The sequence below is a fragment of the Asparagus officinalis genome, chromosome 1 (assembly GCF_001876935.1).
Source record: "Asparagus officinalis chromosome 1, Aspof.V1, whole genome shotgun sequence".
NCBI classification, from domain to species: Eukaryota; Viridiplantae; Streptophyta; class Magnoliopsida; order Asparagales; family Asparagaceae; genus Asparagus; species Asparagus officinalis.
Window position 1 is genome coordinate 6,818,323 of NC_033794.1, and position 14,132 is coordinate 6,832,454.

The 14,132-nt window shown below is 38.6% G+C and overlaps 1 protein-coding gene across 1 annotated transcript; it reads left to right on the forward strand.

The window, feature by feature from the left end:
• Nucleotides 1,211-9,323, forward strand: LOC109847604 (CBL-interacting protein kinase 8). The gene is made up of 15 exons (XM_020416837.1): nt 1,211-1,542; nt 1,634-1,696; nt 1,792-1,863; nt 3,698-3,805; nt 3,889-3,963; nt 4,055-4,108; nt 4,495-4,620; nt 4,827-4,916; nt 6,492-6,614; nt 6,784-6,903; nt 7,625-7,741; nt 8,348-8,404; nt 8,514-8,588; nt 8,828-8,949; nt 9,050-9,323. The coding sequence occupies exons 1-14, from the start codon at nt 1,384-1,386 to the stop codon at nt 8,921-8,923; spliced, it is 1,335 nt and encodes a 444-aa protein (XP_020272426.1). The 5' UTR covers nt 1,211-1,383; the 3' UTR covers nt 8,924-8,949; nt 9,050-9,323.

Sequence of the window (14,132 nt, forward strand, 5' to 3'; positions counted from 1 at the left end):
TTAATAAAATTATTATTTTACTATTATTTTTTTGTTTTTTTTTATAATTTAAAACTTAAATAAAATTTAAAAATTTGGAAAAAAAAATTAAAAAAAAAAACCCGGACCGGCCCGGAACCCGGCCCCGGGCCCGGACCCGACCCGGGGTACCCGGGTCCGGGTCCGGACTCCGGTTTTGCCCGGCCCGGCCCGGATGGACAGGCCTATGCACCACCTTATTTATACGTATCTTATCACATTTTTACAAGGAATCGGATGCGAATGATTAGGCTTGATGGAATGGGACCCACCAATCTCAGGCGAATATTGTAAAAGGAAAATCAAATAGAAGATTATTTATATAAAATCATATGTAAAAGGAGCGGCCGTGTATCGCAATGCCAATCTTAAAATTATTGATTGCGGCTTATTTAATTCTATTTTCACTAACTTTTAACTGGTTCACATATAATTCTGTTTTTTTTTTTGCCGATTCAAGACTCATGCTAGACACCCAAAGGATCCCACTGCGTTAGAAGCTGCATGTGAGTAGTACAACAAAGTCTCATGTTCAACTTTTTTAGGGAGCATCCGCGGGAAATTAATTTACTATAATATTTTGAGGTCGTGTGTTGGGTGGTGCCCCTTAACCACGCCCGTGGGGTTGATGCGCATGGTTTGAATAATCATGGAGAAGTTACCACGTAAAAAAAAAGGATTTCTGTCAAGACATGCAATAGCTAATTTCCTCCTGGTATCCGTATGATGTTTCGGTTAAAATCGCATACGAAGGAAGTAAAAAAAAAAGTAAATGAGTATTTGTACAATTGAGGATTAACTATGAGAAAATGTGAAACTCCTCTACTAATCACTATGAGAAATTGTGAGTTTCTAAGACCACAGTATTATTTTCTTAATCATAATACAAAGTAATATAATATGAATTTTACAAGCAACTAACATCGCCCTTACATTTTTTAGGAAAAGATGATGCATCTTACCTGTCTTTCATGTCCAATTCTTTTGTACTTCCAAGCACGAAAAACATCCAAACCACAACAAACCATACGCCTTTCCCGTCCATCACCTCCCTCTGGGCCCCAGCCCACCGGTTCCCGGTACTTGTCTGAACGGCCACCCTCCTCCAATCCCAGATCTCCACGTGTCCCACCCCCCCAATTTTCTGCCGAAGCAGCACCCAGTATTTATTTCTTTATCCATTTCTTCTTGCAGTGCGAAGAAAGCGATGCCCACTTTCCTTTTCACGACAGCATCTGAAGGGGGAAAAGGAAAAAAAAAATTAAATAAAATTAAATAAAAATCCCACTGTTTTCGGAGCTTAAAAATGGCGCTTTTTTCTTCTTAAAACCCTAAAAAACAACTAAAATCGAGAAGCAGAGAACGATGGTGGCTCGAAAAGTCGGCAAGTATGAAGTCGGCCGTACGATCGGAGAGGGGACTTTTGCGAAGGTGAAGTTCGCGCAGAACACGGAGACTGGGGAGAGCGTCGCCATGAAGGTGCTCGATCGAGCTACCATCATCAAGCATAAGATGGTCGACCAGGTTCGAACCTGTCAAAGTCTCTATTTTGATTAATCGAGCATTCTGAATTTTGAAAAAAAAAAGTTGGATTTTTTGCTTCTTTTTTGGGCAGATTAAGAGGGAAATTTCTATAATGAAGCTTGTGAGGCACCCGCACGTCGTTCGTCTGCACGAGGTTTGTATTTTGATTGAATTTGGTTCCTTTTGGAAATTTGATGTTCTCGATATGTTGAAACTAATGTGGTTTGTGTGTTTGTGTCGTTTGTGCAGGTGTTGGCGAGCCGAACGAAGATATACATAATATTGGAATTCATTACGGGCGGAGAATTGTTCGATAAAATTGTGAGGCTTCATTATCTTACTATTTTTATCAGCTCTGCAATTGTGTTATTTTTTTATTTGATGCTTGCCATTCTTGATTTTGTATCCTTTTTCTTTTTTTTTAAAGTAGGTAGGAGGTAAATGTATATAAGATATTTTAGTCCAGGGACATCATATAAGAGAGTCACATCCAGATGTTATCATATGTAGGACTGGAAGCACCAAAATGAAAAATAAGGGTTGATTTCACAAAATCCCCTTCAACTTTGGGGGGTGTTGCACATAAACCCCTTGGATTTTATTTATCTCACATAACCCGACACCCCCCAACACCCCCGCGTGCACGCGGGGAGCTGTGGGTTGTCTCAACTTTTGTTTATCTCACCTAACCCCTTGCCTGTAATTTGCAATGCACGCGGGGAGCTGTGGGTTGTCTCAACTTTTGTTTATCTCACCTAACCCCTTGCCTGTAATTTGCAAATAACTAAAATGTCTACCAGTAAAAAAAACTTTTGTTTATCTCACCTAACCCCTTGCCTGTAATTTGCAAATAACTAAAATGTCTACCAGTAAAAAAAAACCCCAAACTTTGTCACCTGTCATTTATAAGCAACATACTCCTTCCTAGGGGTGCATTTGGTCCGGATACGACTCTGATATGATGCTTATCATATCCATATTTGCTTACTCATTTTGGATATGAATACAGATACATGTATACCTTAGTAAGGAAAATTCATATCCATATCCGCTAAAATCGAATACGGATATGGATATACATGCGGATATAAGACGGATATGAGAAAACGAGATAATGTTGAAAAAAATATAGTTGATATGATATAAAAGGGTTCATTAATATGTTCATTATATCTGAAAAGTTAAGATTAGATATCTAAAACGTCAAAATTAACCTCAAATCCATAATCTAAAGATTCAAACCATTGTGACAATATGACTAATATGTATTCGGATATTTTGGATACGGATACGGATATTTCACTACAAAATGATATCCGTAACCATATCCTATTGGTTATAGATTTGAGTAACCATATCCGTATCCTAACGGATATGATTACGGATATTTCCTCATATACGGATACGGTTTAGCACCCCTACTCCTTGCCCTAAAGTTTGAGTTTTTCTTCCTCTGAAGAAAATTTTAGTTATCTGTAAATTACAGGCATGGGGATTAGGTGAGATAAGCTAAAGTTCAGGGGTTTTTGTGAGACATCCCGTAGTTTATGGGATATGTAAGATAAACAAAGTTCGAGGGGTTATGTGTAAACTCCCCCCCGGCCCCCTCCTGAAATAGTTCAGGTGTGTTTTGTGAAATTAACCCGAAAAATAACTTAGTATAGAATTTGACGTAAACAATAGTACACGATAGATAATGGTTCTAAGAACAAAGAGGAAGGTCAAAGTCACAGTGAACACAGCTACAATTTCTTCTTAATTTTTGTTCTTTAAGCTCAACAATTTTTCGTGGATCCTTTCTTTGTATTTTGGAGGATTAGACTCCATATGCTTGAAGTAACACCTAAAATAGTGCTGAGTTAACTGACTCATGGGTCCACGGAAATTAGGTTGCATTTTGTGCTGTCAGAGCTGTTATTGCTTCATAAACTGGTGTATGAGGAAAAGTTTCCCAATAATCTTAGTGCAAATCTCTTAAAGAACCAGTTCCTTGTTGATAATCCACTTAATAGGCCAACATGAACTGGTTTCTGCATAAACTTCCGTAGTATTTGGATATTCACTATGGAAAGTCAAATTGAATGGAATAAATAGTAGCCTCCTCACAATGTTCCTTTCTGTTCCAAGTTTGGTGACATAAATAATATCCTGACAGGTTAAACATGGAAAACTTAGTGAAACTGATTCACGAAGATACTTTCAACAGCTCATTGACGGAGTGGAATATTGTCACACCAAGGGTGTTTACCATCGAGATTTGAAGGTCTTCCATGCATTGAAATTTTGAATACCATCCTGCATTTGATTGCATTTAAGTTCTTTAACATTTTCTTCTACCATGCACAGCCTGAAAACCTTCTCCTTGATTCACAAGGAAATCTCAAAATTTCAGACTTCGGCCTCAGTGCGCTGCCAGCGCAAGTAATATTCCAACCTTTATGTCCTAATTAGATTTTGTTTTATAAATGTTTCCTTACTAACGCAATGCCTTGCTTTATTTATTGCCTTACAGGGTGTTAGGCTTCTCCGAACTACTTGTGGGACTCCAAATTATGTCGCACCAGAGGTACTCAATGGAAAATTTCTAGTTAGCTGTTGAACAGACTGATATTTTAAATCATTTTGGCATCAAGAAGCCATGTTATGGTATTACAAATCATTTTTGCAATTAGATGATTGTTTTTTTCATTTTCCAAATTATACCTCGCTTCACGGATATTAAGTTCTCTGAGTTTCTTTTTTTTATTTAACTAGCATAGTATACTAGTGAATAATTGCTAACTGAAGCCTCTGTTCAACTATCTAAAGCTGAATTGTTCCTCAGATCTGAGTCACTGCTAGTTTTTGTTTGCATAAAAAAACTTGTTGTGTTTCTCTTAGTTATTTCACCCTTGTCTTTTCCTTCTGGCTAATGCACATGATATAGCCTCATAAATGCATATCCTGCACCAGGTGCTCAGTCATAAGGGTTATGATGGTGCCATTGCAGATATCTGGTCATGTGGTATCATTCTCTACGTTTTAATGGCAGGATATCTCCCATTTGACGACGTTGATTTGGGTACCCTATACAGCAAGGTATTTCATTTATCATTTTAAAAAAAGTTTAATTGTGTTTTTATTGCAAGTTTGTGTGATTTATGGTAAGTTGCAGTTATTTATGATAAACTCATCCAATCCTTCCTGTCTTTTTTATATGCATTCTCATTAGGAATAAATTCATTAAATTTTATATTTTTGAAACAGATTCTAAATTTGATTTGTTTTCTGGGAAATTCCATTAGATTGAGAAAGCAGAATTTTCTTTTCCATCATGGTTTTCACTCGGAGCAAAATCCCTAATTCAGCGAATTTTGGATCCTTGTCCTGATTCTGTAAGTTTATATTTAACCTCTTACGTAAGTTTGGCTATTGAAAGCTTTTTCTCGGAATTACATGTGTATTGTTAACTGAAGTTGGTTTACATGTTCTGCTATTGTCCAGCTGATTTTTTCATTGTTGCAATTTTAAGAGCACATATTGTTTTTCCTTCTTCTGATAGAAATAGGTAGATGCCATAAATGTATTTTTGCAACACCTAATAGAACCATGTGCAAACAAGCATCACTGAGCCAGACTAATCCTTCAGTAAGGTTATTTGGATGATTATAACATTTATCGTGGTTTTCCATTAGTTGATTTTTTGGCATCTGTTAAACCTATCTGACCCTGGAAGATTGCATGAACTGTGTTCAACATTTATAAAAGTGATACTTATGGAGCACATCCCTTTATCAAATTAAAAAATATCCTTCCTAATCGATGATGGTACTCCTCTAGTATGTGTGCTTGATCAATATGTAAATGGCAGGTATGAAATTGGAATGAGAGCGCAAAAGATTGGGGACCTTTTGCATGTGTGATAAATACATTAGTAATTGGTGGTTGCCATAAAGGATCCATATAAAAATTAGTGTTTTTCATGAAAGACAATAAATCTAGTTTGTTATTTCATAGTGCAAAGAACATTAAAGCATGGAGTATAAACATGATGATGCAGACAAAATTTTAAGATCCAGAAGATGAATTCAGCACATATATTAAAAATTTATGTATAAAAATATTCATACTAAACATATATAACATAAATACATAAATACACGATGCACCATACGGGTAGAACAAGATATAATTAGATGAATATGAAACCGTAAAATTATACATGTGATACATGTAAGACATTGAAAATTTAGAATATGCATAAAAAATGAAAAAAGTAGAAAATTGGACACATATCTATCAAGTATTGGAGTGACCAAGTATTAGATACTTTTCCTACATGGTGCATCTCCATCATCATCCTGCAACATATGTTTAACACGACGTCTGGTATTGCTTCATCTATCTCATTCCTTCTCCTGGATCCTAGTTGCCCATGTAGCGGTATGATTATGACTATTCCTACTTCACTTTGCCACATTGCAGAGTAAGTTACTAGCTGTTGGGGGTTTTTTTTTAATTGTTTTTTTTATCCTCTGGAGTTCCATCCCGAATGCTCCTGCATGCTTCCCTTACAATATCATACTAGCTTACCAACTTGGTGGCCAAAAGTTTGGTTGTGTGATGTATGTAAATCATCCATAACCAAGTTAGATTGTCTTCTAATGTTTGTATTGATATGGATGCTGATTTGTAATTGGCTGCTGCCCAGTGGGCAAGTACTCAAGCTATGATATCTGCTCAGGATTGAGTTGCTGTCTATATGGTGACCGTGATACATATAGGGTATGTAGGGTAACACTGACCAATGACAGGAAAGGAGAACTTTAACTGACATTACATGAATTTATGCATGTCCATATGTACTTTAAAGGCATCTATATTATTACTGATATAATGAATGAATAAACGGACTAAACTTCCTTTCTATTGTTTATGATTCTGCTATTGATATTTCTGTCATTTAACAGCGTATCCGAATGGAAGAAATCAAAAGTGATGAGTGGTTTAGGAGGAACTATACACCTGCCAGACATTTTGAAAATGAGGATGTTAACCTTGATGATGTATATGCTGTCTTTAATGATTCCGAGGTAAGACTACTTTCTTACCCTTTTGCCATTAGAAAATTTGATTTTTTGGAAGAAACTTGAGTCCAACTATATGTATGCATGCAGGTATTTATGTACTATTATTTTATATAATAATTATTGACTCATCACTTGGTCTGTAAATAACTCTCCGTAACTTTATGAATTGCAGGATGATAATGCTACCGAACAACTTCAAACAGTGGAATCACGCCCCCTTATTCTTAACGCATTTGATCTTATTATTTTATCCCAAGGACTGAACCTTTCATCACTGTTTGACCGAAGAGAAGTAAGCAATTTTGTGATTGTTAGCTGTCTTTTCACAAGAATATCTCCTACTAATAAATTACCAAATTAAAACCCCCCCCCCCCCCCCCCAAAAAAAAAAAAAAAAAAAAAAAAACAACAACGAACCAAAAAAAAAGGAAAAGAAAGAAAGAAAATTACACCCCACCCTCAAATACTAAAACTAATAATGCTCTTTAGCTTAGGGCCTTGATTCCATCAGATCTTTAAATTGCCATGAATATCAGTACTTAATAATTTCTCAAAAATCCAATATGTTAATTAGTTATACATGGAATTATAATAAGAGCGAATCAGCGTCATACTGCAAAATAATGCAATATGAATCTTGTCATTAGCTTTTATGCCAAGGCTTTGGAAGACGCCAGTAAATTCCTTTAAATTGTATTGAAAATTCTTGTGTTATGCTGATTTGCAGCTTCTAGAACATCCAAAAACATGTTTCTTGAACTTACCTATGTACTTCTAGAACAAAATGAATATGGAATCTAAACTTTTGTGTGTTTTAAGTCATGTACGTCATGACCAGCAATGTGGACTGGCTCTTCAATCATTTTATTTTTGGCATGCTCTATCGAAACCTAAGAAATCTTGATGAATTTCATTAGCAGTTTGGATGCTTACCATGAAGGGAAACTCACAATTGCAAGCAATGCATTGGCTTTTTTTTCTCCCCAGTATCACCTTTTATATTGTCCTTGCAGGATTATGTGAAACATCAAACTCGCTTTCTTTCACGCAAACCAGCAAAAGTTATTATGTCTACGATGGAAGTTGTTGCGCAGTCAATGGGATACAAGACACATATTCGTAATTACAAGGTACGTGTAGGAGTTATCACTCTTGTTGATTTAACTGTGCCTCCACTTTAATAATGAACGAATGTTGATGCAAGTCGCAAAAGTTGCAATGGTTAAGTGATAACCCTGGGATGCATCTAGCACCACTCGTCTGTGTGCATACTTTAATATGTCCAGACAAAGAGATACATGTACCATGTGCTTGCCTGTATATATTGGAATTCTGGCAACTCTTAGTGTATGCCAATACCTCAATCTCTGAAGTAGCATCATTGTACTTCTCATAAGCTGGTTTGCATTGGAGCGGAAACACTGTTTTTGAGGAGTGTGTCACTATACTATTTGTAATTACTTGCATTCTACTTTGAAAAATGTACATATTAGGAATGCATGAAAGGGGGAAAAAAGACTTTTCTTCTTTCTTAGGCTTTGTTGATAAGAATTTGACAGTTGATGTTCTTTGACTTTCTGTGCATGCCTTTTTTAATTTTAAATGTTTTTAAATAATACTAATAATTACTATAATTATTATCGTTGTTGTTATCGTTACTGTTATTATCATTATTATTGTAGTTATTATTTTCTTTGATGAGAACTAATTAGTAAATTTATGACAACTTCCTGCAGATGAGAGTGGAAGGCCTTTCAGCAGATAAAACAACATATTTTTCTGTTATGCTGGAAGTGAGTCCACCATCGAATTTTAGTTAACTGAGTTCCTTTTTTTTTGTTTCTAAAACGTTAACTCATTTTAACATTACATTTTTTTCCAACTTCTGCCTAATTGATGCAGATTTTTGAAGTTGCACCATCAATATTTATGGTCGAAATTCAAAGAGTCTCTGGAGATGTCACTGAGTGTCTTAAGGTCAGTGCTTTTCCCTCTGGTTCAGTAAATTTGCAATCTTTGTGATATTGTGCATTTAGTGAATTTTCATGTACTTTGCTGTTCTTTTCTGGTTCCGTTCTCAAGGAATGTGAACTTGTTCACTCTTTGGCAATTTGTGCATCTCAGCTGCAAATGCATAGCATCGGTTTAGTGAGTTCACTGCGAGTGTTCAACATTTTGTATGTCATGCATTGCGGTAACACTTAATTTCTTTGCAGTTCAACAAGAGCTTTTGCAACAAATTGGATGAAATTATCTGGAAGCCACCTATTGAGAAGAGTAAGTCAAGGATCAGCCGGATGTCGAAACGATAAAATTTGCTTTTGGGTGCCTCTAACAGGTATCTATGCTGATAGTTATTATGTGGTTCCTTCATAAATTCGTAAATTAAATTTTTGGTTTTATTATATAGTTATATGTACCCAATATTCTTATTCCAGCTAAAAGACTAGCCCGAGAAGTCTCTATCGAGTTGATCCTAGTCGTCTATTGATTTACTATCTGAAGCATCTGAAGACTGCTTCTGACTATAAAAGTATATGTTGATGCCACCAGCTCTTGTGTGTTTTTTGATGGGAATTTTGGAGTTTAGCATCCCATTTCTTTAAATGTTGTACATGTATGAGACTTATATGTGAGGCTGTACATTGTAATCACAATTGAAATTATGTATATGGTGGAAGTATGGTTATGATTGAGTGCCTTAACAGATAATTAATGTGTATGGTTTTTGTCGCTGCATCAAGCAATACAAATAGCTGAAGGCTGTTGATGAATTGTAGTGTTTCCCAAAGACTTGTATCAAGAGGCGTGTTGGTGGTGAGGCAATTAAATTGATTGATTCTGTTGTTTTAAGAAAAAACTGTTCGTCGACACCTTGTTACGACGCCCTTACAAATCACTCCCAGCCTCTCTCTCTGGATTACGTGGGTATTGGACTTCTTTTTTTACGTGGGATTTGGTGGTGCTTGTGTTGATCGAGAATGCCTTCCGGCGTTGCGACGTCAAAACACAAAATTATGAGGTTTGTATTGTTAGACTATTAGAATCAATGTTCGAATTTCAGATTTATGGGGGTATGATCTCTGGTGTAGGTAAAGTCTGAACGTTTCCTGTGTGGGTGGTATTATTTATAAGGTTAAGGCACGTTAACCAGACGTGCCTACAATCACGGTAGAGGGACGCTAACCTACCCTTCCTTCAAATTCAGCGGCATCTCGTAACGTGCTTCTGAGATAGCCCAACGTGGCTGACTAGTCTTCAGAGCGCGTTACAACTAAAATCTCATATGGACGTACGAGGCTCGTCTTTGATTGACACGGAGTTTGTCAATGGACGAGCCCTCGATACGCAACAGATTTCATCTATAAGGAAAATCGCTTTACAGCTAAGCGAGCTTCTTCTGTACGACTTTGTCTTCAGCTAACTTTGTCTGATGAACTTCGTTATTCACCTACACGGACTTCGTCTTTCGAATAGCATGAGTCTACTGCGTAAGGCAAATTCGTAGTGATTTTCCTTAGATGAACTTGCCGTCTTCAGCTACAGGGCTTCAAGTCTGACAGACGAGGGCCTCGGTCTTCACTCGACGAGCTTCTAAGTCTGACGACAACTTTATTTTCATTGACAAACTTCACCTCCGATGATCGAACTCCCGAACCTCGTGTCGCAGATAAACGAGCTCAAACCGTCATTTCCAATGACGAGCTTGTAGCATCTTATTCCCAACAATAAGCTTTGTTGTTTGAGACGAAGGTTCATCATTATAATGACGGCTTGTCATCTTGTTATGAGGCTTTAACACTCTAAGGCCAAATGATTAGCGCCGATGATCCTTAAATGAGATCCATCGAGAGTGGAGGAGAGATAGGCTTTTTGACTATGCCTCTCATCTCCTCCGCTTTTCATATTGATCAATGCCTATGTATTATAGGCTTTAGGACCTCAATAGTGAGTTAATGGGTTTTAACTCCCCTTATGAAGAGGGGAGTTAAGTGGTCATTAACCCGCATTTAAATGAGGTTATTGAACTCTCCTTAAATGGGTGAAGTTAGAGTCATTAACACTTGCTTTAAATATACGCCTCGTGAAATTTTGTGATAGTTTACGAGGTTCGGCTTATGTACGAGGTCTCAATGCAATAATGACCAATGGCGAACTTCATGTCTTCAACTGAAAACCTTCGTCTTGTGCAATGCACGAACTTATTTCCTGGACGAAAACTTCGTTTCTGGACGAACTTCGAATCTCAATGAATGAAGTTCGTTTCTCGGATGTTCATTTCTGGAAGAATCTTCGTATTTTCAATGATGAAACTTCGTTTCTTGGATGAAATTCATCTCAACTGAACAGAAGTGTGCTTTTGAGGCGGTGAAATGCTGCCGTTTGACGAGGTTCATCTGCGGAATGACTTTTTCGTTGCTTCATGCACGTTCATCCCAATATGATCGCGGCTTCGTTGGCTTGAGATGAGATCATTATGATGACCGGAGCCTTGTCAATCGCTTGGTAGTGAGCTTTCAATCTTACTCTTATTCGCTTATTTTTTTTAGTGTCCTACAAGACCGCCCTTCAAATCTTTTCAGGACGCAAATTGGATTTTGTATGGGTGCTAAAATACTTTAAACCCTTCTGCGACTCAGTCAACACACCTAACACAATGTCACACAGCGCCAAACCCAACCTAGGCTTTGTTCATGACGCACGAGGCCCCACTAATTCATGAAGCTACTAATGGTTCTAACCACTACAACATGGCACAATAAGTAGAAACATATCACATACAACAGCAATGTAATCCATGATTAGTAAAAACATGCATACAGTCCGGTTTCATCAATCATCCTTGTTACTACGAATTCTTCCAAACTCTAACTCATAAAATTATCCAACAACTATATATCCAATATGACTACGGTTAGCTAGATAAAAACTCGTGATCAGTTTTACCGACATGAAGTGTCAACATTACTCTCATAAAATCCTAGCGACTTGTCGGGCGCGGGCCTCACCACCCTTCGGCAGTTAACATCTTGTAGGCGTCGACGTCGAAGACTGCTGATCACAACACACGACAGCGACAGCCTCCCGTCTTTCGTGTTGACTCAGCGCGTGTCCAACTACGTCAGGTTGGGGTCGCACTCAGAAGCACTGCCGCAAACGATATTCTTTCCCTAACGATGTTTATCTTTTTCTGTTTTTTTCTCTTGATCATCGTTTTATGTTATTAGTTCCAGGTAATCAAATAATTTCAGCATATATCACAGTAAATAACAACCACAATAACTGGAGCAATACCGTAAGCAAGACATGTCAAATACAGTAAAATATCACAGAAACATAAAATGTAATCATGAATCAATAAAACATGCATACAGTGCCGGTTTCCATGCAATATCTTCGTTGTCTAGCACGAACGTTGGATTGAAATGCTTTAAACACTAAATATTAGGCTCATAAAACAAAAATCATTGCATGCTTAGCTAAATAATTAACACCTAATATCATAATGAGTTACAACTATGGGAATCGAAAATACTAGTGATCCCGTTATAGCAGACGCCTTCAAGAGTATACGGAATCATCGACAAACCGGTGAGTGTCAACATTACTCCTAAAATAAAATCGTAAAACTTGTCGGCCGGGTCTCACCGCCCTTCGAGTTAACTTACAAGGCGTCGACTCGAAAGATCGGTCGTAGCACTTCACTTTCGTGTCCGACTGTCACGCGTGTCGACATGTCAGGTCGGCGGTCGACTTAGGCATGCCTAAATGATATTCTTGTCCTAACGCATGTTTATTCTTTTTCCATGTTCTTTATTTTTCCTCTGATCATGTCTTTATGTTATTAGTTCTAGTAATCCAAATAATTTCACATATATTCCCAGTAAATAATCAAAACAGACAATTCATCAGTAGATATAAATAATTAGTTGACAAAGCGCGAAGACACTTGAGGATCTTATGCCTCACGTGGTTGTGTCAGAGTTCTGATATTCATACGATGCACAGCTAAAGTCTCCTTTTAACTTTGAGGAGTCTAATAAGAATTTTCTCACGCGAAAACTGATGCGGGTCCCGCTGGTCTGATCTCGGGCATGGGTAGACGAACGATGGGGGGTTGCTCTAGCAGCTGTGGGGCGTGGGCTCTGATCTGCTGATACGTAGACTTGGAGAGGCGGGTTAGACGTGATTGAGGCGCGGCGCCCGAATAGGCTCTGAAAAGGGAGAGTTTTGGAGGGAGGCGAGTGCTAAGAGTGAAGGTGGTGCTATCGCGGCCACCCTAAGTTTGATGAAGGGGTCTTCTGTAATATTTTAGACTTACGTGGTGTATTTTGATAATTGTCCAAAGGTTAGGGTTTTTTTTGTTGGTGGTGGGGTGGGGTGTGGGCGGGGTGGGCGCCTTAGACATTTAGTACTTAAGTGTTGGGTTATGCGGGATGAAGTGGCGACAAGGGCAAGCAGAACCTCTGCGGCCGAGCAAGCTCTTTACGCCAGGGTAAAGGATACCCATCAGGCAGGAAGTGTCATAGTAAGACGACAAGCCAAACAAAAGCGAGAAACTCGGAATGAAGTGCGTACAGATGGGGTTCAGCATGCATTCAGCAGCGCGGCTATGTCTGGATTTAGAGCCGCAAGTATTGCTCGGTGTGCGGCATGGTCCGAAGTAGGCCTCCAGAGTGTTAAGAGCATGAAGTATGTGGAGGAGGAGTTTGTGAAGGCGTCGGGAAGCAGAGGCGGAGAGAGGTGGGCTCGGCTAATTCGTAAGTTTTAACTGTGTGGGTGAATTTTGGTGGTGGTCGAGATGAATAGAGGAGGGCTGGAAGGCGGTGGAAGTGGGGACGAACGACACGCGGGGGAAGATCGGAGAAGGGCTGCAGGGGGTCGGGTTAGAGCTGGTAACGGATGCAAGGCGCGGTGTGGTGGCTGAAAAACGTCTCCACCGATGGGAGTGTGCTGCTACAGGCGCGTGGGGCTATTGGTTGAGGCTGGACGCACGAATGGGTGGCACGGAGGAGGGAGCAGGAGGTTTGTGACTGTTCTTGGTCAGCAAGGGAAGACGAGGCAGTGGAGGTGGTGTTTAGCCGTGCAGCGAGTCGGAGGGCGTTGGGAAAGGGGTGGCTGTCGGGCTGCGGATCTGGGGTGAGGTGAGGCGGTGAAGGGTTTGGGGGAGGAGGTGTGAAGTGGAGGCTTCACTGTTGGAGTTGGGTGGGGCGGTGCCTTTGTGGGGATGATGGCGTCGAAGATCGGGCGGTGACAGAGGGAGGGAACGAGAGAGAGAGATAAGAGGAGAACGCTGAAGAGAGAGAGCGTGTGAGAATGAAAAAAACCAAAAGAGAGAGAAGAGAGATACGGGGTATATATATATATATTTATATACTAATATATATATACTATATATATATATATATATACTATATATATATATATATATTATATATATATACTACGGTTAATTAGGGTTTAGAAAAATTAATTTAAAAATAATAATAATCATGAAAAAATAATTAGATTAGCATGAAA